This window comes from Macaca fascicularis, chromosome 13 (genome assembly GCF_037993035.2).
Source record: "Macaca fascicularis isolate 582-1 chromosome 13, T2T-MFA8v1.1".
Classification (NCBI taxonomy): domain Eukaryota; kingdom Metazoa; phylum Chordata; class Mammalia; order Primates; family Cercopithecidae; genus Macaca; species Macaca fascicularis.
In genome coordinates this window covers 7,255,303-7,281,029 of record NC_088387.1, presented here as the reverse complement: position 1 = coordinate 7,281,029, position 25,727 = coordinate 7,255,303, and the positions used below count along the sequence as shown (strand labels likewise).

At 40.5% G+C, this 25,727-nt stretch overlaps 1 protein-coding gene across 8 annotated transcripts in view; it reads right to left on the bottom strand.

The window, feature by feature from the left end:
- TMEM182 (transmembrane protein 182) overlaps positions 1 to 25,727 on the bottom strand; it is a 416,631-nt gene that overhangs the window by 310,885 nt on the left and 80,019 nt on the right. For 4 of the 8 annotated variants that reach the window (XM_005575169.4, XM_045368694.2, XM_005575168.4 and 1 more), the window contains one exon: positions 23,054 to 25,702. The exons of the other annotated variants lie outside the window; for them this stretch is intronic. In XM_005575169.4, coding sequence (XP_005575226.1) covers positions 25,482 to 25,702 — 221 coding nt within the window. In that variant the 3' untranslated portion in view covers positions 23,054 to 25,481. Of the gene's footprint in view, positions 1 to 23,053; positions 25,703 to 25,727 lie in introns of those variants that run through there. 8 annotated transcript variants of the gene reach the window in all.

Sequence of the window (25,727 nt, the reverse complement as noted above, 5' to 3'; positions counted from 1 at the left end):
AATAAGGAAAATGCAGCCTCCACAATACATGGCGATTTCGCACTTAGGCACACACCTTTCCCCAGAGTTAAGCACGTCAATAACTCTCTATCTCATGTTCCCTTTTGCCCCTCCACCTCCCACTGCCTCACCCCTCCCCAAGGCCTCCATCCTTTGAGATGTGCTCAAAAGTCTTTTGGAAAGTTCCTGGGTTTTCAATGGAAAGGTTTCTTTATAGACGAAATGCGCCCTCCAGTGGCAGAAGTAAAAGTTGCAGTCTCTATTTTTAGGAGTTGGGGGATGTTGGTTCCTTCTCCCCGTGAGGCACTCAGAGCTGCTTCTCACTAAGAACAGATGCAAATCCCATGCTTTGTTGCTGCTTTTTCTCAAAACAATTCTACACTCTTTCCCAAAGTTTGCAGCATCCCTGTGAATATGTCTTTTGCCGATTATAACCTTATGATTCACTCTCCTGTATTGGCTGCCAGAAAATCAAACAGGGATCCTCCAACCTTCTGCGATTCCCTTGTAGAATTGCTGGGCTTCTGACTTCAGAAGTCGTACGCTGAGAGTGATAGCACCACCTTGGCAATTCATCAGGTGGATAACAAACACGTATTTCTGCACTCTTCTCACAGAGGACTAGTTTCACAGTGTGGCTAGGAACTAGAGCTACGTTGCATTTGAGTTTTGTGGTGTTTCAGTTTTTACCTAAAAAGTCACATCATCCATCATATTGGTCATATGTAATACCTACACTCTTGTTTTTATGCTCCAAACAAACAAAAAAGACCAATTTTGAAAATTTAGGATAGGTGCTGGGATCTAAAGTTCACATGTTTAAAATCTACTCTTTTAGCATCTTGATTTAATAATTCCACCATAAATAGAGGAATTATTTTGTGTATACATATATATAGCAAAACATCACAATGTACCCCATGAATATATATAATTATTATTTGTCAGTTAAAAATAAATGGTTTAGACCTTCACAATAGGTAAGATGTGAAGCCACCAAAAGCAATAGGAAATCAGTGCTAATCCAGATGTGCAAATTATTCTATCTCCTTCTTTTCCAAGAATTTCAATCAACAGAGGAAATCCAAGTGGCCACTTAGACAGCTTTGATGTCTCTGTCAGGAAAAAATGGCATGTATTTAGCACCCACTGTTTATGCCATGTGAAACAAAGATAATTACAAAGGCAAAAAGAAGAATCCTGGTCACCTAGTGCTCATGCAGGAGGCAGCAAGACAAACAGATAAAAATCAATTGAGAACTTCTTTATCAGAAACATAAACACACAAGCACAATTACTACTAGTGATTTGATGCTATATGGCATATTACTAATCATGAATGCATGCTATTCACTCAGATGAAATACAGGATTCTGTACAACCTTGGCAAAGATGGCAGTTCTTGAACCGTCCTTGACTTCTCTCTCATTCCTTTATTTTTCACAGCATCAGTGTATCTCAGATTCATTCTCTTGCCACCCTTCCTCTGCCAATGGCTTGGTTGAGGTCGCACAGTCTCTCCGCCTAAGCATCTGTGAAACTTTATGGACTCAAACCCTCTACTTTAATTTCACCACAGGTCTTTCCACCAATTCCCCACAGAGCCCCAGACCCAAATCAGTCTGAACTGATTTCTACTTTTAAAATGGTCGTCCAGCCCCTGTTGTCCACTTCAACATTTGCCCCAAGTGTTTTCAGGATTTTGATTCTTCAGGTTGTTACTACTGACAAATGAAAGGGGCACCCCATTAGGAAAATAGCCAATGCACACTGTGAATTACCAAGAGGCAGAGAGGACAGATGCAGGCGGTGCCTAGGTCCTTCCATCCTGGAGCCCTCTGAAGAGCCTTCCCTGACCACCTACAGCTGAATTTTCAGCCCTTCCCTCTCTTCACACCAGTACCATTTTATGCATGCATTCTATACACACCACATTGCATTACACTCACTTAGTTATGTGCTTCACACATTGTGAGAATAGAAGCCCTCAAGGGGAGGAACAATATGTAGCCATCTCAGTAGTCTACTGCACCAAGCAGTGAAGCTAGGAAAACCAAAATCACAACTTCCAGAATCAACTAAGTTAGACTTTAACACTACAGCTATCCCTCAAAAGTAATAATGGAGCTTCACAGTTTCCTGTTTTGAAATCGAAGACTTGCAAAACCTACTTCCGTGCAGCATTAGAGAATTAGGTTTATCAAGTAAAAGGGAATAAGACTTCATGAATTTGTAAGCAGTCATCCACTGATGCCGGGGCAGGGCCAGCTTCTGGGGTAGGGTTGACTTGGGCAGTCACACAGGACCTGGCGCTTACAAGGGCTCTGCACTTTGTTTAGTGCTTTGCTGCCACCATCTTGAAATTCTCAGTAATTTTTCAACAAAGGGCCCTATGTTTACATTTTGCCCTAAGCCCCATGAATGATGTAGCTAGCCCTAAAGGTGAGGAACTCTCAGAAGCCACTTCTGCCTCCCTCAACAGGTAACTTCTCTGGAAGTCTCCTGCCCAGAGCAGAGAGAGAACAAAACCAGCCTGCGTGGTTGGTTGGGTCTGGGGAAAGCAAGAGAGTGCAGCCTGACCCAAAGCCACTTGAGGCACTCAGGGCCCGTCAGCCCCATTCTGCTCTACGTGGTCAATGTGAAATGAACCAAGTGATCCTGCAGCAGCTCCTTTTGCTCTTCTGCTCTGATATCCACCATTGTTTTATTAACCACATTTCACACAGGAGCCTTGGCACCATCAAGGTGACACCACAACAGCCCCCAAACCCTCTGAGCCCCCCACAGCATCGACACACACTAAGATCCTACAAGGCCCACACTGGCCTCCTACACCCTCAATTCTGCCATCAGTTTCAAGAGTTCCCATATTTAATTTTTAACAGAATCTCTACCCTATTAACAACAGCAAATCATTCTTCAGGAGATCAGTAGAATCTAGTCAATGCTTTGCTGTTCGTGCTTTTCTTCTCTCTAGTTTAAGTTAAAAACAAATAACGTTTTTCTTATTTATCTTAATGAACAACTTTATAATTCTTGACTTTTTAGGGATTACAGCCCCCTAAATTGGAAAAAAAAAAAAAACCCACAAACTTCACCTTCTTATGTCTAACATTTGTTTTTCAAATAGAATTGGGTTGGAACTAATGTTCTAAGAATTATCTATGACATATGAAAAAATTAGAAACACCACAGGGTATCAGAGAACTGGGAATGGAAACTACCTAAGAAAACAATTAAGGTTGGAGGGAGGTACCATAATAACACGGAGCTCTCATCTGCAGCTGGTGTTCAGGCACAGAGCAGGCAACATATTTCAACCCGTCATGAGGCGATGCTAAGTTTTATGTGTTGCACTCAAGAGAGGTCCTGTGTCTCATCAGAGCATTAAATGCATTCAGAAATAAGCAATGGATTGGAGAAGCTTGGAAGAGCCATCGGGATTCCTAGTATAAGGCCAAGGACTGAACGCTTTGGCCAACCCTGCCATGACTGAAGGCTGAGAAGTTGTCTGTGGTCAGCACGGCCGACAGAGACCAAGTTCTCTTCCTGTGTCGTGCTCTGTGTGGCACTCTGAGTGAGTCCTTTAACAGGTCTAGAATCAAGGCCCTCCTTTGTAAAAGCAGGGAGTGGACAAGCAAACCAGCACTGAGAACGCCTCTGAACACTTGGCTTTGTGCCTGCTGTTCATGGAACCTTGGGCAAGTTATGCAGCCTCTTTAAACCTCCCTTTACTAATCTGGAAACTGGGAAGACAAAAGCATAGCACTCACCTCATAGCATTCTTGTAAGGATTCAATGAGATCACTGTTTGAAGTGCTTAGTCCAGCATCTGGCACTTAAAACGCTTCAGCAAAATGAGATACCATTATCTACCTATTAGAATGGTCAATACCCAAAAAACAAACAGCATTAAATGCTGGTGAGGATGTGGAACAACAGGCATTCTCATTTATTACTGGTGGGAATGCAAAATTGTGCAGCTACTTTGGAAGGCCGTTTGGAGGTTTCCTATAAACCTAAACATATTCTTATCATATGATCCAGCAATTACGCTCTTTGTATTTACCCAAAGAAGTTAAAAATTTGTGTCCCCACAAAAATCTGCATATGGATGTCTATTGCAGCTTTACTTATAATTGCCAAAACTTAGAAACAGCCAAGATATCCTTCACTAGGCAAATAGAACTGTGGTACATCCAAGCGATGGAATATTATTCAGTGCTAAAAAGACCTGAGCTATCAAGCCATGACAAGGAATGGAGGAACCTTCGATGCATACTGCCAAGTGAAATAACCCAATCTGAATGGACTACATACTGTACGATTCCAACTATAGAAAATTCTGAAAGGCACAAAGCTATGAAAACGGTAAAAGATCTGTGGTTTTCAGGGGTTGGGTGAGATAAAGAGATGGAACACAGAGGATTTTTAGGGCAGTGAAACAATTCCATTTGAACTATAATGGTGCATACATTTGTCTAAACCCAACACCGAGACTGTACAGCACCAAGAGTAAACCCTAAGTAAACTATGGACCTTGGGTGGTTATGATGTGTTACGAAGGCTCATAAATATTAACAAGTGCACCATTGTGGTGGAGGATGATGGTAACACAGGAGGCTGTGCCTGTGTGTGGACAGGGAGCACATGAGAAATTTCTGTACCTTCTACTCAATATTGCTGTGAACCTAAAACTACTGTAAAAAATGTCAGTTTTAAAAATTGAGTCATGATTATTGTTATCTAAAACCCCTTCTACCTTTGGATTCCAACGTGACATGCAGCCAATATATATTTGTTGAATGAAGTTACCATTTGCCAAGCATTTGTATTATCCTGGCCTCTGGTGATGAATTTAAAGAGATGTCATAATTCTTCCTACTGCATTTAGCATTTCTACAGCACTTCTCCCTGATCTTGGTTTTTCTGTGAGCTGTTACAATCACTGAGCCTTTCCCACCCCCGCCCCCCACAATTGCTTTGTGTGCAGCTGATTACTATTATTATCCTTAATTTCCAAAGGAGGAAACAGGCACAATAAGTCCTCATCTAGGAGGTGTTATCTGGGCATAAATAACACCTCAGGTGAAACAGGTGAGGCACAATTTGCATCTTGGCATTAAATTAGAAATAGACCCCAGGAATATTTTATTCCTAAGATAACAACCGGCAAGTGGAAAACCCAGAGTGATTCACGAAGGATGCTTGGCTTCTGTAACAGCTTGGTACTAAATTGAGAGTTCGAGTCACCTGCTTACATGTTGGACTGCTCTGGACCTGCGGGAGCCCTGAGTCTGTTTTGCTGGTGTGAAATGAGTGGTGAGCCTGACCATAGACTCTGTATTCCTACTACCCACTCTGCACTGTCACAGTCATATGACCTTGGCAAGTCCTTGAAAGCTGTTAAGCATCAGTTTTGTTTCGTTTTTCTGTTTGTAGCAATAACACTCTCACTGATCTGCACACCTCACCTACATCTGTTGAAATGAGACGGTGCATCTGAAAGTGGGTTGGTGACCACGGGGCACTAGCAGACATTTTTATACTCCACTTCACTTCCATCCCCACATCTTCTAGATTTCTGTTAACAGCAGAGGATCCCAAGAGAAGCTCAGAAGAAAAAAAAAAGGGAAATGTTACATATACAGAAAAAAATAGACAAGTCCTAAGATGGTAAATGGATGAGGGTTTTTTTCTTTACAGAGACTGTTGTGCGTGAAGTTAATCAATGGATAATCCTTCAGCCTTAGAGTTAGGTCCACGTAAAGTAGGGATGGCTATAGGCAGCCATGGTATTGCCAGAGATATATTTAGACCTATATACCTTTGTGGTCACACGTCATAGAGCAGGGAAATTAAAAATGCAAGTCCACCCAATGACTGGAAACATTGAATCCTTGCTCAAGATAGATACATAGTATTTAACTTATATATTTATTAAACTAATAATTAACATAATTATTATCTAGGTTCCATGGCTGACCCAGGTCCCATTTACACGAATGGGATAAGTTATTGACTTAGCAGACCCCATCGTAATCAATAGAATCAATGGTGCCATCACCAGGAATAGGATATGTTAATATTGTATGTATATTACTGTATATTAATATAATACTGATACAATGTGTTGGGAAGGGCACATGGCCTCTAGTGGTATTCTTTCCCAAAATGTATGGCTCCAATCTATCGAAATATCAGACAAATCTAAACGAGACACACTAGACAAGGTCCTTGACCAATACTCTTCAAATGTTTCAAGGTCATGAGAGACAAGGAAAAACTGAGACATTGTCACAGATGAGAGGAGAATAAGGAGCCATTGCAACTAAATGCATGGTGGGATCCTGGACCCAATTCTGGAATAGAGAAAGGATACTGGAGGAAAGACTCATGGATTCCTAATGAGGTGTGTAGTTTAATTCTTGGTATTGTACCAAGGTTAACTTAGTTTTGAAAGTTGAACCCTGGTTTCCTGGGATGTTAACCTTGGGGAAAATAAGTCAGGGTCTGTGTGTGGGAGCACTCCATTCTTTTTGCAACTCTTCTATACATCTAAATTTTTTCAAAATTAAAAGTTTAAAAAATAACCACGATGTTTGACCTGATCTTCTAGTCCCCATGCACAATTCCAGGGAGAAATTAGAGCTGCAATTGGATCTGGTGATGGGAGGGGGATGATATCTAAGTTGTCTAAATTGATGCAAAGGCTCAAAATTAACATGGTTGTTATTCCTGCAAAAAGTCTCTCTATGACTGATTTATACCAGAGTGTGAACAAATAACTGAGAATTAGTTCAATAAGCCCCTGCCAGCAACCCTCTTCTCCCTAACCCACCACTCCTCCTCCAACCTCCCACCTGCCTGAGAAAGGGGAGCTCCTCCCTGAAATCATAGCATGTTCCAATTTTTGTGTAAACCACGGCAAAGGCACTGACTCTTTTCTTTTTGCATTGTTCCCATGAAGTGTGCCATTAGGGGCTCAGAATAATAAAGACTGCTGTCATAATTAAGCTCCGGGATGTATTTCAAAGACTCATAGACATTAGAGATGAGAAAGACCCGGCAGGTCATCCAAGCCTGTCTGCCTGCCAGTGCAGGATGGCTGTGTGCAATTTGGAAGATCTGTTATCAGGCTATAAAAATTCTAAACTATTCCAAAAATTACCACATTGTATAAATTATAATACAAAGTTTACCTTATTCCTGGGCAATTCTTGAGAGTGCGTGTGTGGTGGGGGAGAAAGCAAGTCACCGAATAGCTTTCTAAAAACAATTACTGTCCTATTTAGAATATATTTTCCAAGGTGAAAGTGTGGTTATTTTCTGCTCAATGTGACAGCCTGCGCTTATTGTTATGCAAGAGTTGTCTCCCTGCATCTGATAATTTAAAATTTAGCACTGACCCCAGCTGTCCCTCAAATGATATTATAAATGTGCTTGCAATAGTTCCAACTCCTTCTGGCTTTTATTTAAGTGCTGGACTTGAGCTCAGTTGCATAGGATTCTGCCTCTGGCTCAGACATCCTAGCCCCAGTATCTTCGTTCTTTTAAGAATAAAGGCTGGAAGGAAACACTTCAAAGGCCTTCAAAGAATGCTACTCAAGGCACTGCACCTTATTAAGCTGAGTGAGGCCTTTTTCGATGAGAATTGTGAAATGACTGTGATGTATGTGTTGATTTACAATCCCAGTAGAAATGAACAAAACAACTATAACAATACCAAAAGTAGGATGTAATTTCAAGGGGAAGGATTTAGAGGAATATTGAGGAGACTTACTTAAATGAAAGAGTTAATTTATAGTCCAGAAATACATCCCTGGAATATATTTGAATTCTGAACACAATGGCATAGTGGAATTAAAGAATGTAGGTGGATAGAATCCAGTGAAATACATGACTACTGTATCCATCAGAATCGATATCTGTCTGTCAATCTGTCATGCCAGGCATGGGGATATGACAGCATGGCAATATGAAACATGTCAACATTTCCCATTGTCTCCTTAAATTTTCTCTACTTGACATACACAATTCACCTTTACATAATACATATGAAACTGGAAGTCTTGTCCTATGAAAAGATGGTCCTATGAAAAGAAGGAACATTGTCACAAGAAGAATGCCTAGCTCTTCATTGCAATTGGTTGGTGGTTGGGTGCCCCATGTTTGCAATATGTCATGGCGAAGACCCCCATTAAGAAGCATATCCCAAGACCCAGAAGTTCTGCATTTGACATCCTTCATCACACTTCTTTTTCTTTTTTTATTTTTTTTAGACAGAATCTAGCTCTACTGCCCAAGCTGGAGTGCAGTGGTGTGATTTCAGCTCACTGCAACCTCCGCTTCCCAGGTTTGAGCAATTCTCGTGCCTCAGCCTCCTACGTGGCTGGGACTACAGGCATGCACCACCATGCCCAGCTAATTTTTGTATTTTTAGTAGAGACTGGGTTTCACCATGTTGGCCAGCCTTGTCTTGAACTCCTAATCTCAGGAGATCTGCGCCCCCCCCCCCAGCCTCCCAAAGTGCTGGGCTTACAGGCATGAGCCACCATGCCCGGCCCACCACTCTTCTTCTTTTAAGATGACTGCATGTTAACATATAGGTCGTGTATGCAGGGTGGATCCTGTTTACCTTCGTGTATCAAAATTTCACTTGTTAGTTGGTTAAAATGTAGAATACATAACAAATGCTGGCAAGGATTGTGGAGAAAACGGAACCCTTGTCCACTGTCAGTGGGAATGCAAATGAGTGCAATGACTAGGGAGAACAGTTTGGAGATTCAGCTACCATATGATCCAGCAATCCCACCGCTGGGTATACACCCAAATGAAAGGAAATCAGTGTATTGAAGAGACACCCACACTCCTATGTTTGTTGCAGCACTGTTCACAGTAACTAAGATTTAGAAGCAACCTAAGTGTCCATCAACAGATGAACAGATAAAGAAAAGGTGATACGCATACACAATGGAGTACTATTCAGCCATGAAAAAGAATAAGATCCAGTCATTTCCAATGACATGGATGGAACTGGATTATTATGTTACGTGAAATAAGCCAGGCACGGAAAGACAAACATCACGTGTTCTCACTTATTTGTGGGATTTAAATATCAAATCAGTTGAACTTATGGACATAGAGTAGAAAGATGATTACCAGAGGCTGGGAAGAGTAGCGGAAGGGTAGTGGGAAGGTGGAGGTGGGGATGGTTAATGGGTATGAAAAAAATAGTTATAAAGAATGAATAAGACCTACTATATGATAGCATAATAGGGTGACTATAATCAATAATAACTTAAGTGTATATTTTTCAATAACTTAAACAGTGTAACTGGATTGTTTGTAACTCACAGGATAAAATGCTTGAGGGGATGGATACGCCATTCTCCATGATGTGCTCTTTTCACATTGCACGCCAGTATCAGAACATCTCATATACCCCAAACATATATATACCTACTATGTACCCACAAAAATTAAAAATAAAAAATAAAATCCAGAGCCAAAAAAAGCACTTGGAATTCAGTTCTTCAAAGTCCCAGTGTTGTAAATAAAGCTTATTTCCCATGTTATCCCATAAAATTCATGATTAGAGCTAGGATCATGGCCTTGACCATATCTATATACAGAATTCTTAAAACCCAAGTGCTGAAAGCCCCATGAGTTCACACAGCCATCAATGCCTGATGCCAGCAATTCAACCCTTCACTCGAGTGTTGTTTCCATTCCATAGAGAAATCATAGTCATTTACATAAAGTGATTGTCAAAACTTGATTCTTTATTAAGTCTGAGTATTGTAGTTCTGAAAATAATAGGTAAAGATATAGACACATGAAAACGGCAAAAGCAATAAGATATCTCTGGGACCATAACAAGGAACGGTGGGCCAACGAGAAATCACATAGACTGCAGAAGACAAAAACTCTTAGACAACTGGGTGAACACCAACATCTCAACAAACAGCTTTCTCCATTCCCTTAATGGTATACAAGCAATATGAACACACTTCCCCTTGCCCTTCAACTCTCACTCTTACCAGTAATATGAACAGTAACCTACTGTGGGAAAACTGCTCCTAAATTTTCCTTTTCTGTTTTGGTTTGGATCTCTGGTTTCCAAATATGGGGAAACCTTCAATCCAGTTTAACCTGGGGAGGAGAGTGGTCAAGCAAAATACGTGATGCAAGAAGGGAAAGTTTCACAAAAAGCCAAGAATAGGAATCGTAAAGCCCCAGGCTATCTGGATCCTGGCATTGGAGGCAGGGAAGCTCCAACCTAGACTTCTCAAGGGCCCTCTGCTATCCAACGGACTCCTCTACACTCTCTGTGTGGGCGGCTTTCTGACCTGCTGGCAAAAGCTCCCATACTTTCTCATGGTCTCTGTCCCCTCAGCCTCATGCCCATACATAGCTCATCACTGTCTCTACTCTTTCCATGATGAGTAGAAAGAGGTGCATCCTTCAGGCTTCTGTCTACTTCTAACACCTTCTGATATGTCCCCAGTATAAATTGCTGTTAGGGTAGAGATGGGGACGAAATGAGAAAGGTGGGAGAGGGAGAAGAACCTGACTGCCCAACCCACCTTTCTTTAGCCATTGGCTATAGGTCATAACTTGTAAGTCATTGGACAGGTTATGGATTGGCTGTCCTCCAGTCAGGTGTCCCACCCTGATGCAGTTAGCATACGGATCGTGTGGCATAAACTAGGGACCTATCCCCTAGAAACTATACCAAGAGCCAGGTCTGTGACATTACTGTCCCCTAAGCCTTCTGCCCACGTATAGCCCATCACTGTCAAAATACATGATGCAAAAAGGTGCTGATAAGCACCTTTCCTTATGAAGTGTATTTCAGTGGAGTGCTCTAAGTCAATAAAAAATGCTTAATCCGGTAACATTCAGTGTAGATAAAGGGACCAGTGCTACCTGATTGGGAATGCCAGCTACTCCATAACCTCAGCCTTCCACTTAAACTTCTCATGCTGAGAACTGAAGGAATAACTTTCTCATCAGGATGCATTAAAAGAGAAAGATGGAACCCACAATATTTGCTAACTTCTGCTCTTTTCCAACCATTCAAATGAACTTTTATTTTTCTAAATAACCATAAACGGACGACAGAATATTTGCTTAATATACATATTCACAGGCTGTTCTTCATACCCCTTATTTGCTGGAAATCAATTCTCAGGCAATTTCAGGTTAAATGTTTAGCCTTACAGTCTTTTTAGATGTTACGCCTTCATTTTTCATTCTCCAGTTTCTTCTAAGGCATCAATACGAGTGGCCTTGCCCTGGGCAAAAACTTCACAGCAGCCCAACCCACTCACTCCATGCAGTCATTCATCCAGTCGACGTCTACTGAGCGCCTACTGTGGTGCAGCCTAGTGTGGAGACTTGGTCAGAGAAGGTTCAGCTAGAAAAGTGAGGAGGAAAGCCCAGGGCCCCAGAAATCTTGGGCAAACCGTCAGAGACACTTCCCTCACCTTGGCCATCACTTGGAAGCGTTAACTGCCATGGAAACCTTGAGCAACAGGTTATCTCCTACCAGAATCCGAAGAGATGTCGACACCATGAACAGTTTTCCTAATGACTTTTTTTGCAAAGATATCATGTGGCAGCCTGGGACTTGAGCTGGCTACCTTGTTCTTCAAAGTCTCTATTTCACTATTTCAATTACACAGGCAGAAAAAAGTAATTAATAGTTTTCCTAAGATTAAGACACATATCAGTCCTGGGTAGAGACAGTGTCTCCAGGCCCACTTTCCCTTACATGCTAGCAATTCTATCAGTTTGCTCCGACAGAGGTTAACTCTGTTACACGTGATCTCCTGAGACACAGTTCACATCCTTTGACTACTCATTGGGTGGGGATTTGTTTTCTCTTCCCTGGTTAATAACTACAGAGAGCCATGTCTCCAAACCAAGCCACATTTCAAAACATTTTTATTGGTCTACACTTAAAGCCACAAGTCACTATTTATTTATTTATTTTATTTATTTATTTATTTATTTATTTATTTATTTATGAGATGGAGTCTCTGTTGCCCAGGCTGGAGCGCAGTGGCACGATCTCGGCTCACTGCAACCTTCACCTCCCAGGTCTAGATGATTCTCCTGCCTCAGCCTCCTGAGCAGCTGGGATTATAGGCGCCTGCAACCACACCTGGCAAGTTCTTGTATTTTTAGTAGAGACGGGGTTTCGCCATGTTGGCCAGGCAGGCCTTGAACTCTTGACCTCAGGTGATCCCAAAGTGCTGGGATTACAGGCGTGAGCCACCATGCCCGGCCTAAGCCACAAGTCATTTTTATCCAGTGTAGGTATTAGCCAAATCTTTGTGGAAGTTGCCTGTTTGTTTTTCTCAAATATTCTGGGAAATTCCCGTCTGGTGCAGGGTAACGAAGGCGAGGTTAACAGCTGCTTTTCTAACACTCAGCATTCAGCCGCACCTCCAAATCTTGTCACAGGCTGCTTAGGCAGGGGCAAAATGGTTTCTTTTCAAGAAACAGGCTTCCAAGATCAGTGATGCACGAAGTACTTCGATGTGAAAGGAGTGAGAGAAAGGAGAAGACAGCAAAGGAAAAGGAAGCTTCGAGATAGCACAGAAACCCAGACTGGAGGGCCGTGAAGTTGAGAACAGTTTTGAAGTTGTTCGCAAATGCTGCATCTACCCCTTGACAGGTCATTTCATTCCACTTAGCACTTTTTATTCACTGTGGTTTATAAGCTCTTAAGCAAATGTAGAAGGAAGGAAAAGCTAACATATCTGGTAGGATAGTATATCAGACTGACAATCCAACTGAATTTCCCCTGCATTGTGAGCAGACACTTCTAAAAAGAAATGATACAGAAAGGAAAGCGGAGGAGGGTTCCAGAGATCATGGCTTCACATTGAATTTCAGAGAAGACCTGAGTTGATTTCTGTTTAGCTCAGTGGTACACCAGTTGGAACACGGTGCCTGGCGCTGCAGCACTGTAACATGATCTGTGCTATAAATAGCTACCAAATAGCCATGTGGCGGCTGGCAGCATGCTACGTGTTGTGATGAGAGCGACCCGTTTCAAAGGGAAGCCACAAACTACAAGGGCAAGTAAAGCTGAGGTGCAGGGGAGCAGTTTTTCATTATCTTGCTGTGTTTTCCTTTTTATATGTGTTAAAGTGTATTCCTCATTTTAAAAGGGCACTAATTCAATTAGGAATTTTCTTTTTTTTTTTTTTTTTGATTGGCCAACCAACCACATTTGGAAACGCATCCAAGTCATTTGTGGGATGATTTATCTTCTTTGGTGGTCTGTTTTCTCCAAAAGGGACATGATATTACTCTTGCCACCCCCTCCCTCAAGTTTTCCCAGCTCTGATCACACTCCTGGGCAATCTTTGACATGCAGAAGCAGTGAAATGTAAGAAGTCCCTAAGATGAGTGTGGGAATGAGGAAAAAATGATTAGTACTGAAGAAACTCTATCCAGTGACTTCTGAATAGTAAGGTCAGAAATCTTGGATCAGAAACCCTAAAAACATGGTACGGTAATTCAAAACTAGAATAATAACAATAGTTGATAACATTTATTGAGCACTTACTTTCTGTCAGATACTTTTGCAAACATGTTGCATGAACATTTTCACTGTCCCTGCTTCATGGATGAGGAGACTGAGGCACAGGAAGTTTACACAATTGCTCAACGCCACACTGCCAATGGTGGAAGTCGGACCCCAGCCCTGGCTATCTCTCTCTCTCCAGGGACCTCTCTCTAAACCAGAATAGCCCCCATTGCAGCTCTAATGAACACTGATTAGGAACTTTGCTAAAAATAATAATAATAATAAACCAGCTGCACACTGTACCTTGCACTGGGGCTTTGCCCAGGTATTTTGCTTGGAGGAAAATGAAGAGGCTCAGTGACTTGCCTGAGGCCATCTGGGTAGGCTTCAGATGCAGCAGTTTTCTCCCTACCACACACCTGGATGCCCTCATGAATGTTGTGAGTCGTTGCCCCATGACATACCCCATGGTCCCATTTAATGTTTCAAACCCAAGCACTAAATCACAGTGAGTGGCCAGTGGAGAAGTTAAAAGTGGCTGACTTTATGCAATTCAGTTGTTCATTCATGCAACTAACCCAACATGTAGCCTCAAGCAATTGTTCCGTTTTCATTCAAAAGTGTTCAAAACATCTTCTCTCTGCTATTAGGAAGAAACCAGTTGGTATCATGGAGAGAGAACATGGAGACTCAAACACCTGGAAATCCACCTCCAGTGCTTTTTGGCTGTGTGACCTTGGGCGAGTTACCTATTCTTTTAGTTTCAGTTCTCTCAACTCTCCAATGGGACCGACACCACCAGACAAAGTAAGAAAAGCTACTGGCATGTAGAAGTGCCCGAACATCACAATTACTGCCACCGTGAACCTTCTTTTGACTTTCAGTCAGTGGCGGTTTAGAGAGCACATTTTATTTTTCTTACAGGATTTCAATTGTCCACAATTATTTAACTCACAGTAACTTCAGATGGGTAATCAGTATTATTCCTCTGTGTTTAAATACGGTCACCTGGAAAACAGCAAAGTGACTCCAAAACTCAATGGGCTTCCTAAGGCCAAAGACTCAAACACTGACCGTGTCAGTGTGTGTCTGAGCTATGCTGGCTTGGCTGTGATTCAAAGAGTCTCGATAATACTGGAAATATTTAAAGACACAAAAAACGTTAAAACGATACCATTAAGTAAAAAACTAAGTTTAGGAAACTTTGCTCTGTATTACCTGCTTCTTGTTACCTATTAGAACTATTAACACCACTTGAGTCTGAGGGCAGAATTATAGGTAAAAGCTGTTTCTTCCTTTCTGTTCCTTTGTCCTTTTTGAATTGTCTAATGAATATGTATTACTTTTATAAAGAAAAACAGCTTGGAAAATTAAAATATTTCTTTAACATCTTGTTTTTCTGTCCTGTCGTGTCTTCTAATAGTCCATAGCAGACCTCAGATACCATGTGTTTTTCTAAAAGTTTGATAGGTACTGAAATTTTTGCCTTTGAGGCTCATCATTTCATGATTAAAACAACATAAAATAACATGTTATAAAGCAACAATGTTATGAAAGCAATTTGGAATATGTTTGTATTAGTCCCTCCTCACACTCCTATAAAGAAATACCTAAGACTGGGACATTGATAAAGAACAGAGGATTCGCTGGCTCACGGTTCCTCATGCTGTACAGGAAGCATGGCTAAGGAAGCCTCAGGAAACTTTCAATCATGTCAGAAGGCAAAGGGGAAGTAGACACAACTGTTGTGTTTTTTTTTTTTTGTTTTTTTTTGTTTTTTTTTTTTTGAGACGGAGTGTCGCTCTGTCATCAGGCTGAAGTGCAGTGGGGTGATCTCAGCTCACTGCAACCTCCACCTCCCGGGTTCAAGTGATTCCCCTGCCTCAGCCTCCTGAATAGCTGGAACTACAAATGCACGCTACCACCACGCCCAGCTAATTTTTTTTAATTTTTTTTTTTTTTAATTTTAGTAGAGATAGGGTTTAACTATGTTGGCCAGGATGGTCTCGCTCTCCTGACCTCATGATCCATCCACCTCGGCCTCCCAAAGTGCTGGGATTACTGGCGTGAGCCACCACACCTGGCCAGCAGGTACATCTTACATGGCCAGAGAAGAAGAGAGAGAAGGGGAAGGTGCTTTACAGTTTTAAACAACCAGATCTTGGGAGAACTCACTATCATGAGAACAGCAAAGAGGAAGTCCGCTCCCGTGGTCCAAACACCTCCCACCAGACTCCTCCTCCAACACTGGGGATTAGGAATCGACATGAGATTTGGGCAGGAACACAAATCCAAACCATGTCAAAATGCTGCTCTCCACAAACAACCACTGAGGACAGGTAAAAGTATTAAATATTATCAACTAGTGAAGATGGTGAAGATCAGTCAAAAACCACAGTATCTGTCAGCATAAGACACAGTCACTTACTGTGATGTAGTCAACTGAGCCAGGTGTAGAGAGTGGTAAAAACAAATCTTCTCCCACGCCACCTCTTAAGAATCAAATCTCCTGCTTTTATTAAGAAAAAATTCAGTACAAGAATTGTTCAGAATCCAAATGGAGTCCATTTGTAAAACCCTCTTTCTGAATCTTTTATTTTATCACCCCTCTTTCATAAGTTGCACTTTCCTTTTATCTGAAAGTATTTTTCTTGCTCAAGAATGGACAACTTCAATGATGTGGAACAAGTTCAATGTTCTACTGCAGTAATCTGATACGCCTTTTGATTGGCCTTAGACAGAAAGCTGAGTATTCCCATTAAACCGGTGGATGGCTTTTGGGCAGTTGCTGGGATTTTTCTAGGTAGGAGCAAAACTAAACTAATGTTGAGAATGTTCTATTGAGTGACATTTCTTCACTTTCTGAGGCTTCATTTGAATGGGTTTACATATCTCGTTTAAAAGTTAACCTAAGCATATCTCCTTGAGTGCTATTTTCTCTCAGTGAATGGAACGGTTTAAGAAGGAGAAAACTGGCTGGGCGCAGTGGCTCATGCCTGTAATCCCAGCACTTTGGGAGGCCAAGGTGGGCAGATCACAAGGTCAGGAGTTTGAGACCAGCCTGGCCAACACAGTGAAACCCCGTCTCTACTAAAAATACAAAAAATTAGCTGGGCTTGGTGGCAGGCACCTGTAATCCCAGCTACTTGGGAGGCTGAGGCAGGAGAATCGCTTGAACCCAGGAGGTAGAGGTTGCAGTCAGCCGAGATCGCGCCATAGCACTCCAGCCTGGTCGACAGAGCAAGACTCTGTCTCAAAAAAAAAAAAAAAAAAAAAAGGAAGAACTCTGTAATCTAGTGTTGAAAACATGCTATTGAAATACACTTCACATTTTTTCTAAGATATTAAAAACCACATGCCATCAGAAATCAATAAGAAATTAAATTGCCTTCTCAAATACTTATCTAGAGAATCGAGTCAGGGGAACGTTCAACTTCACTAGCAAGATGGAACCTTCCAGATATACACTAACATCCTGACAGACTGAGATGCTGTCATTTGCTATTACTGCTCATGGTGCTAAAAGACCTACCTTTCAACTGTCTTGACTCTCGGGGATCTTATTATTGCGCTTTGAGGATGAGCAGTGAATACTATTGCACTTGGCTTGTAAAAGGCGAAAAGGCAACCCCGACACCTGATGCTGGAACTAGTACATAATAAATGAACAACAGGGATTTTGTTTAGTTGGTTGGTTTTGCTCCTTCTTCTTCTTCTTCTTCTTCTTTTTTTTTTTTTTTTTTTTTTTTTGGTCAAATTGAACGTACTGAGTGCTTTCTACATTCTGGGTGTTTACTTTGAGGAGAGGCAGACACCACCGTCCCTCCACACATACACTGGCAGGCTCCACACTCCACTTTTTTCATGGTTCTCTTCAAACCATCAACTTCTTTGTACAAAATAATTTTCAAAGTACACACACTTGCCCTTGTTTTCCCGGATCTTCAGAATGCTTTCTTTTGATCTCACATTCTCTTCTATCCATTTCCATGGCTCTGCTCTGCTTCAAGGACAGTCAGCTTCTAGAAGTTGCACAACAGCCTTTTCCACTCTCTTACCTCCTGTTAACTCTTTAAATCAATCACATCTGGCTTCCATTCCCACCCCATACCAAAACTTCTGCAGTCACCATCACCAACCACCTCCACGCTTCCATCTCCAAAGGTCACCTTTTTCCCTTGTCCTACTCATCCCCTCAGCACCACTGGGAAAGATAAAAACTCAGTCACTTCTCGAAACATCCTCCTTCTGGGTTTCCTCGGTATCATATTTCCCATTAATTCTTCATTGTCTATTTCTGGCCTCTCTGCAGGCTCCGTCTTCCACTTATCCTCCCCTGTTTGGTTCTCCAGTGCACAGAGGATCAACCTCTCTAGCTCTCCTCCTAAGGGGTCTCATCTTTGCCATGGCTTTACATGTTGTGACTCCCCAGTGTGCACCTCCAGGCCCACATTGCTCCTCTGAGCTAACCGCCTAACCTGTTTTTAAAAATTTATTGACATACAATAGTTACACATATTTTTGGTGTATACGTGATGTTTTGATGCCTGTATACAATGTGCAATTATCATATCAGGGCAATAGGGGCATCCATCTCCTCAAACATTTATCTTAAGTGTTTTTTGTTTTGTTTTGTTTTGTTTTTTTGTTTTGAGATGGAGTCTGCTTCTGTCGCTCAGGCTGGAGTGCAGTGGAGCAATCTCGGTTCACTGCAAGCCTCCCAGGTTCAGGCCATTCTCCTGCCTCAGCCTCCCGAGTAGCTGGGCCTACAGGCGCCCGTCACCACGCCCAGCTAATTTTTTTGTATTTTGAGTAGAGATGGGGTTTCACTGTGTTACCCAGGATGGTCTCGATCTCCTGACCTTGTGATCCGCCCGCCTCGGCCTCTATTTTTAAATAGGATGGTCAGGGGATGTTTTCCTGAGAAGGTAACTTTTGAACAAAGACCTAAAGGAGATGACAGACTGAGTAGGGACCACTGTATTAGGCCACTCTTGCCCTGCTATAAAGAAATACCTGATACTGTGTAATTTATAAAGAAAAGAGATTTAATTAGCTCATGGTTCTATAAGCTGCAAAGGAAGCATGGCACTGGCATCGGCTCAGCTTCTAGGGAAGACTCAAGGAACTTTTACTAATGGCAGAAGGCAAAAAAGGAGCAGGCATGTTACGTGGCTGAGCGGGAGCAAGAGAAGGTGGGGGAGGAAGTGTCACACACTTAATCAATGACAACTCGTGAGAACTCAGTATGGCAAGGATAGCACCAAGCTATCCACCCTCACGACCCAAACACCTCCCACAAAGCCCCACCTCCAACATTGGGGATTATAATTCAACAAGAGATGTGGGGACAAATACTCAAACTGTATCAATCACTGTGTGCAATTAGGCAGGTCATAGTTGCCTAATTTTAAAGATTTCGATTATGACAACATAATGTGGACTACACATTATGTTCAAGGACGATGAGTCAGGAGTGCACCTTGGCATGTCTGAGGCACAGAGTGAGTGTGGGGAAAAGTAGTAAATGAGGTTGGAGAAGTAAGCAAAGGGGTCAGCTTCTACAGCGTCCTGTGGCCACTGTAGGACTTTGAGAAATCCAACTCTTTACCAGGGCTGAAACGTGGACATGTCACAGGCATCTCAAACAGGACACCATGAACATGAACCATGGATTCCTCTCTCCCTCAAGCCCGTTCTCCTCCTGCCTTCTCTATCCAACCATTTCCTTAAGCTAGAAATCTGAAGTCATTCTTGGTTCTTCCCTGTCCTCAACCTCTACCTAATTCACAGCAAGTCCTTTCAACTTTACCCTCAAAATATACTATAACGCCGGGCGCGGTGGCTCACGCCTGTAATCCCAGCACTTTGGGAGGCCGAGGCGGGCGGATCACAAGGTCAGGAGATCGAGACCACGGTGAAACCCCGTCTCTACTAAAAATACAAAAAATTAGCCGAGCGCGGTTGTAGGCGCCTGTAGTCCCAGCTACTCGGGAGGCTGAGGCAGGAGAATGGCGTGAACCCGGGAGGCGGAGCTTGCAGTGAGCCGAGATCGCGCCACTGCACTCCAGCCTGGGAGACAGAGCGAGACTCCGTCTCAAAAAAAAAAAAAAAAAAAAAAAATATATATATATATACTATAACAACGCAAGGGCTTGGAATGATCAGGCCCTTCCTGCTTCTCCAACTTCACCACAAAGCTCCCGGCTTCAATGGCCAGCCACAAAAGCTGCCTTGCCATTTCTAGAACATGTCAAGTTCTTTTCCATTTTCAGGCCTTTTCTTCCACTTGCTCCTTTCTCCCTGAAATCCTTTTTTTTTCCACTTTTTACCCAGTTAGCCCCTCTATGTATTTCGTGTTGGAATAGTCAAAATTCTCGCCTTAGAAAGAATTTCTCTTACTATCCAACAAGCACGGTTCCATCTCTCATTAGTCTGTTATGCATTTTTCCCTAGAGGATTTATCACAATTGATAAAGTCAAAGTTATTTTTCTCACTTGTCTGTTCTCTGTATCCCTTGCTTGAATCTTAGTTCGAAGAATAAAAAGACATTGTCTGTTTTGTTCAGTAATATGTATCTAACATCGAGTGCCATTTGTGACAAGTAGCATGTATGCAATTACTGTTTGTTGAATAAACTAGTGAGCATCTCAGATGAAGACACTGAGTCAAAGTGAAGTAGAATGATTTGGCAAATGGCAAGTTTAAAATCAAGGATTTGAAATCAGCTCTCCAAACACAGGCTCATCACCTTCCACACAACACCCTAGGAGCCTCCCTTCAGGGGACTCAAATAAGGAGTTGACAGGGAACCAATCAGTATAATCTTCTGCAAGGGGATTAAAAGAATAAGCCAACCAAGACACGTGGCTTTAGAAAGAAATCATTTTGCCCAAAAAGGTTTATAACTATTAAATAAATACTTATTGACAGCTATCGATTGCCAGGTGGTGTGCAGAACATGTTCAAAGACACAATCATGGCCACTGGCATTTACAAGGAAAACATGACTAGCTCATTGCATATGCACCACCACATATGCTCTGGATCCAAGCAAGAGAAGGCCATGGTAGCACTTATTGTTTGCCCCCATCCTCACTCACCACTGCAACAAGCATGCAATAGCAGAAAGGTAAAATATGCCCTCCTTTCCAGCAAAACTTAAGAGTTTGGGAATGCCTGAGACAAATATTTGGATATGTGTATGTGCACATATAATATAATGTAAGCATTTCTTCTATGCATTCATGTATACACTATAGCATATAAACTATTTTTCCATACATACACATACCTTATGTGTATATATGTGTGCATGCATGTGTAATCAGATATATAGGCATGTGTGTATATAGTTCTATATGCATACACACAAACATATGTATACAGTTGTATCCAAATCCATATATACATATACATGCATACCACAGACATATATATACATATACATGCCTAGGTATGTGGTTATAGGTAACCACAGACATGTTAATCCAACTTTATACTTCACATATCTTTCAGATAGTTACATATACCCACAAAATTTTTGCAGAAAAATTTCCCTTGAATTTTTGGGGGATGAAAACAATACATCAATATTTCTTATAATGCCTTTATATATGCTAGACCAAAATATGAAGCAATAAGCATTATTCTTTACACATCACTCTTTTGTAGTCTATGTTGTTTAAATATCTATTCATTTAGGTAGTTTTTAACATCAATACTATGTGCAAGCATTGGTGAATTTTTTTAACAGTGGCAGTCTCTCTTTAGAATTAATGGGAAAAAATGCTAAGAGAAGAAAAAATGAATTGTCATATAAAAAGAGAACTATCCTATATTTTCAGTGAATTATGTCACTATAATTCCTAGACATCCAGAAGAATGAGAATATTAAAATCTTTGCTGCATGTGCACTTATTTTATCCCAGTGAGTCCTCTCCTTCCCTAAATTATCTGCAAAATATGCAGAATCTGTGCAGGATACCAATTACTTCAACCATGCTTATTTCATAAACCCAGGGTAAACTATCCTGTCATTTGAGTGAACTATGAAAACCATCATCATCTGAAGAATCCAAATTGTTCTAATTTAGTTACTTATATAGACAATGTATAGACACAGTATCTATCTATATAGAGATCAATTTAACTGTATAATTTATATATAGATAGATGATAGATAGGATTAAATAGAATTATTAGATAATATCATATGATTCCTTATATCTAGAAGTGGATCATTTATAAAGTTCAACTGTCCAATTGCTCCTTCAATTTTTCAGTCATAGCTGAACCCTATGGGCAGGAGGGATGATCTTTCAAAAAGCTGAGTGGGTCTCTTAGGGTGTCTCCATTGTCGTTCCAGACTTGCTGTCTTTGATACATCCCACTCTCACAGGCTAGTCCAGGTTTGTCTCACTGATCTGCAGACAGAGCCCCTAACGCTTGCTCTGGGGAGTTAGTTCAGAAAGTATAATCTGTAACTGGATGTTTTCCTTTCTTTCTTTCCTAGCTTCCCTGCTAACCGCATTAAATGTCCCTTTGCTAACTTTATGCGTATTATAAATATGAAAAATAGTATATCCCTAACCTCCTTGGTTTTTAACATATCAAAGGTATTGTCATCCTACATTCTGATTGGAATTTCTCCATCTACCATGGAAGAAATGTCTCCATATATTTAACTCCTTCATACAATCAATAAAAATTTAGTTTTCTGTTTCATCTATTGCTCATGAGTTTCCATTTCTGGTGGAGTCCCACAAAAATCAAATCTGGTTTTGATTTAGTTCATCTTATATTTTCTTCAATATAACCCCATCACCATTGGTCTTTCTCACAATTCCACCAACCTTCAGACTTACATTCAGCTAATTTTACTGGTATCCAATATTTGTCTAACACCTCTGACATTCTAAGTCTCTTTGTAAGTCCAACATGGTTACTTTTAAGAAAACAGAAATCAAATTACATGTTGAACGAATAAACCACCATCCGTTGAGTGAAACAGCTAAAGTGGCACTCAGGGAAACAACAATAATAGATTGCTGTTCCCCAAAGAAAACTGATTTTTTAAAATTTGCTTAGCGCAAATGTATTGATTTATATCATTCAATTTATCTCTTTCTACCCAAACGTATAATACACATGCACACTTACATACACACAAATATACACAGACATGCACTCATATATATTGATGATAGACAAAATTAATAGATGAAGAATTACCAACAGTGACACTTCCTCCAATATATCCTTTATAATTCCATTTAATCTTCAAATTTAATAAATATATTTATAGATTAGTAATAAAAATGACCAAAGGAACACTAACAACACACTTGATATTGCTTTTTTAGAAAGCCCTACCATCAACCCTCAAATTGTACACAATCATTAAACTTCTCTGTATAGTCTCTCCAACCAGTTCCAATGTATATGCAATCATCCACCCGAGTGAATTACACCAGTTGAACAAATACAATATGGAGAGATGATAGCTTTCACCAAGTCCAAGAGCATAACTCACTGCCCTTTTTATTTACTCTTTCTAAAAGTGTAACTGAAAAGATATCCTATTTGTTAAAGTGAAACTTTATGATGCAAAATCAACACTTTTCAAAAAGATTCTAACACAGTTTAAAGGCTTCTAAAAATTAATAAATACAACCAATAGAGAAATAAACGTAACATGGACGTTTGGCAACACAGTATCTCAAATCAGATATAAGGTTGCTACAATAATGTACTATATATCTCTGCCATTTTAAAGTATATTTCACTCATTGACATAGCAATCACAACTCACATTCGTTCCTTCAGAGGGTTACCGGTAAATTGATCAAGAAATGTGCTTGAAATTTATTTGATTGATGCATTACAACTATAAAATACTTCCAAAGTGCAAATCTGTGTAAAAGTGTCATACACATCAGCTATTCAGCCAATTGTCATATGAAAAATATATGGTAGCCACATAAGTGTACTATAAAGTGAGGATAACCATCTGAAATTTATAAATATTCAAGCCTTTGCCGAAAGCAGCTTGTTTGTGAAACTTAAATGGCATACAGTACACCAGAAAAAGGCTCCATTCCAAAGTACTACAAAAAAGAATTGTATTTACAGATGACATGAACTAATCAGATACATCCAGCATCGTCTGGAAAACTTAATGGCATGCCATAACTTAACATCACAGTCAACGTGCAGAACAGACCTCATAATTATTTTTTCTAATAACCAAGCCAAAAGCAAAGAAGCAAATGAAGCAATATAAAAACGAAACAGTGAAAGACAAAGGAAAGTACCACAAAAACGTTTATGATAGTATTGAAATGACTTGAGAAACCAGTTAGACCCCTGGAGCTTTATTATTATTATTATTGGCAAGTCCTGTCATGAAAATGCCCTCACGATTCAGACCTTTGCAATTTTTCCAAAGCTCCTTCCCACTGGAACAAGTCTTAATGGAAAAGCACAAGATGTACAGAGAAGACTGGGATCACCTCTCCCACGGCACTGGAAGAGCTGCTAAAAAGGGGCAGTTCCTCTATCCCAGAGCATCTTCTAGGTGGTGACTTTTTTTGCCTGTAGGCCATGCCTGTCTGTCCTCACAACAGCTGCAGAATGAAACACCGCACCTCCAACAAAGCTCGCATACCCTGCCGGGCTCCCCTGCGATGGAAGCTTCCAGAATGCAAATACAAGCTAGGCATCTCAGATGGATCTGATTTCAATCAACATTAGTGCCAAATGAACATCTTTGATATACAAAATGTCTATGCTACTGAATAATACAGAATTATCTTTCCCCACGTAAAGTTTCTTCTAGGAGGTGAAAGGAAACAGTCGATCTGTAAATGTTAATATACCTATTGTAAAGATGAAGAAATTGAGGGACAGGAATTAAAGAAATCAAATGATCAGAAGAACTGGAACCCATAACATCTTGGGGAAAGTTAATATTTTATGGTCTTTAATAAAGCAGGGCTATTATAACCCTCATAGGGAAGTATCTTGAAAGTTTATAGCTAAAGAATATTAAAATCACATTTTATCAATAAATTTTCACATGCTGAACGTTAGCAATATAATTTTTAAATGAGAATTTTAAAATATCAAATAGAATTATGGACCAAGCTGACATGCTTGGTTTTTATGTATTTTAAACAATATTACATTACACAATTAACTCACTTTAAGTTCATAAAAAATCAATCTAGATTATATATAATTTGGTATGCAGACTAGTTAGTTTTAAATGTAGTTTAAAGTTTATGTAAGCATGCACAATTAAGTGAATAAAACAAAAACCACTGTTGGTGAAAAAGTAAGATAAGTACATGCTCTCAGTCTTGTTTGTTGTGGCCCATTTTAACTGGTGAGTACATGGCTCCCACTAATGAGAACAACTGCTGTCTATTTTTAAATTCATTTGCTCACAAGAGCCAGTGAATGTGGATGTAGATGTTATGTGTGTGGAGAAGAAACGAAATAAATTCTCTGACAACCTTGCCCATTCTTAATTATTCTTCAAGGATTTTTTTTTAATTAACAGAAGTGAATGCCAAGGAGGCTTTAAGCCAAATCTATCTAGATTTTCCCCATGTCATGGTATTAAGCTATTATCAGGCCTTTGCGACCTGCATGAACTCTAACACGTTCAGTGAAAGGGAGACCTGTTTACCTATTCCCTAAAGACCTAGGTCCTTGACAGCACTTAAACAAGATGGAGGCTTGTTGGTATCTGGAGAGATTCTAGGACCTTCTTATTGAAGAAAATCTTAGTAAAATGATTAATTTGAATAGCAACTAAAAAGTTATATCTACTAATTTTATGCTGGGATCAATGAAACAAAATGGAAAAAAAAAGTATTCCCTGTTTTAAAATCTCTCAAGAAAATACTCGGGGCAATGGTTGATTTAGTGATGTATCTGAATATGCCGTCCAACAACTAGAAATAGTAATCCAGCTAGCAAAGAAAAAAATATCCCAGCTGGGGCCAGGAAAAATGACCAGCCATACAGAACAGAAGGGGTGAAATCCAGGCAGTCCTTCATTTTCATGTTTCGGTAGCTTTCCATGTCAGCCACTGCCTGGACCCAGATGACATACAGCATCACCACCAATGAAAATAGGATGCCTGAGAAGGATGAAACAAAAGACTG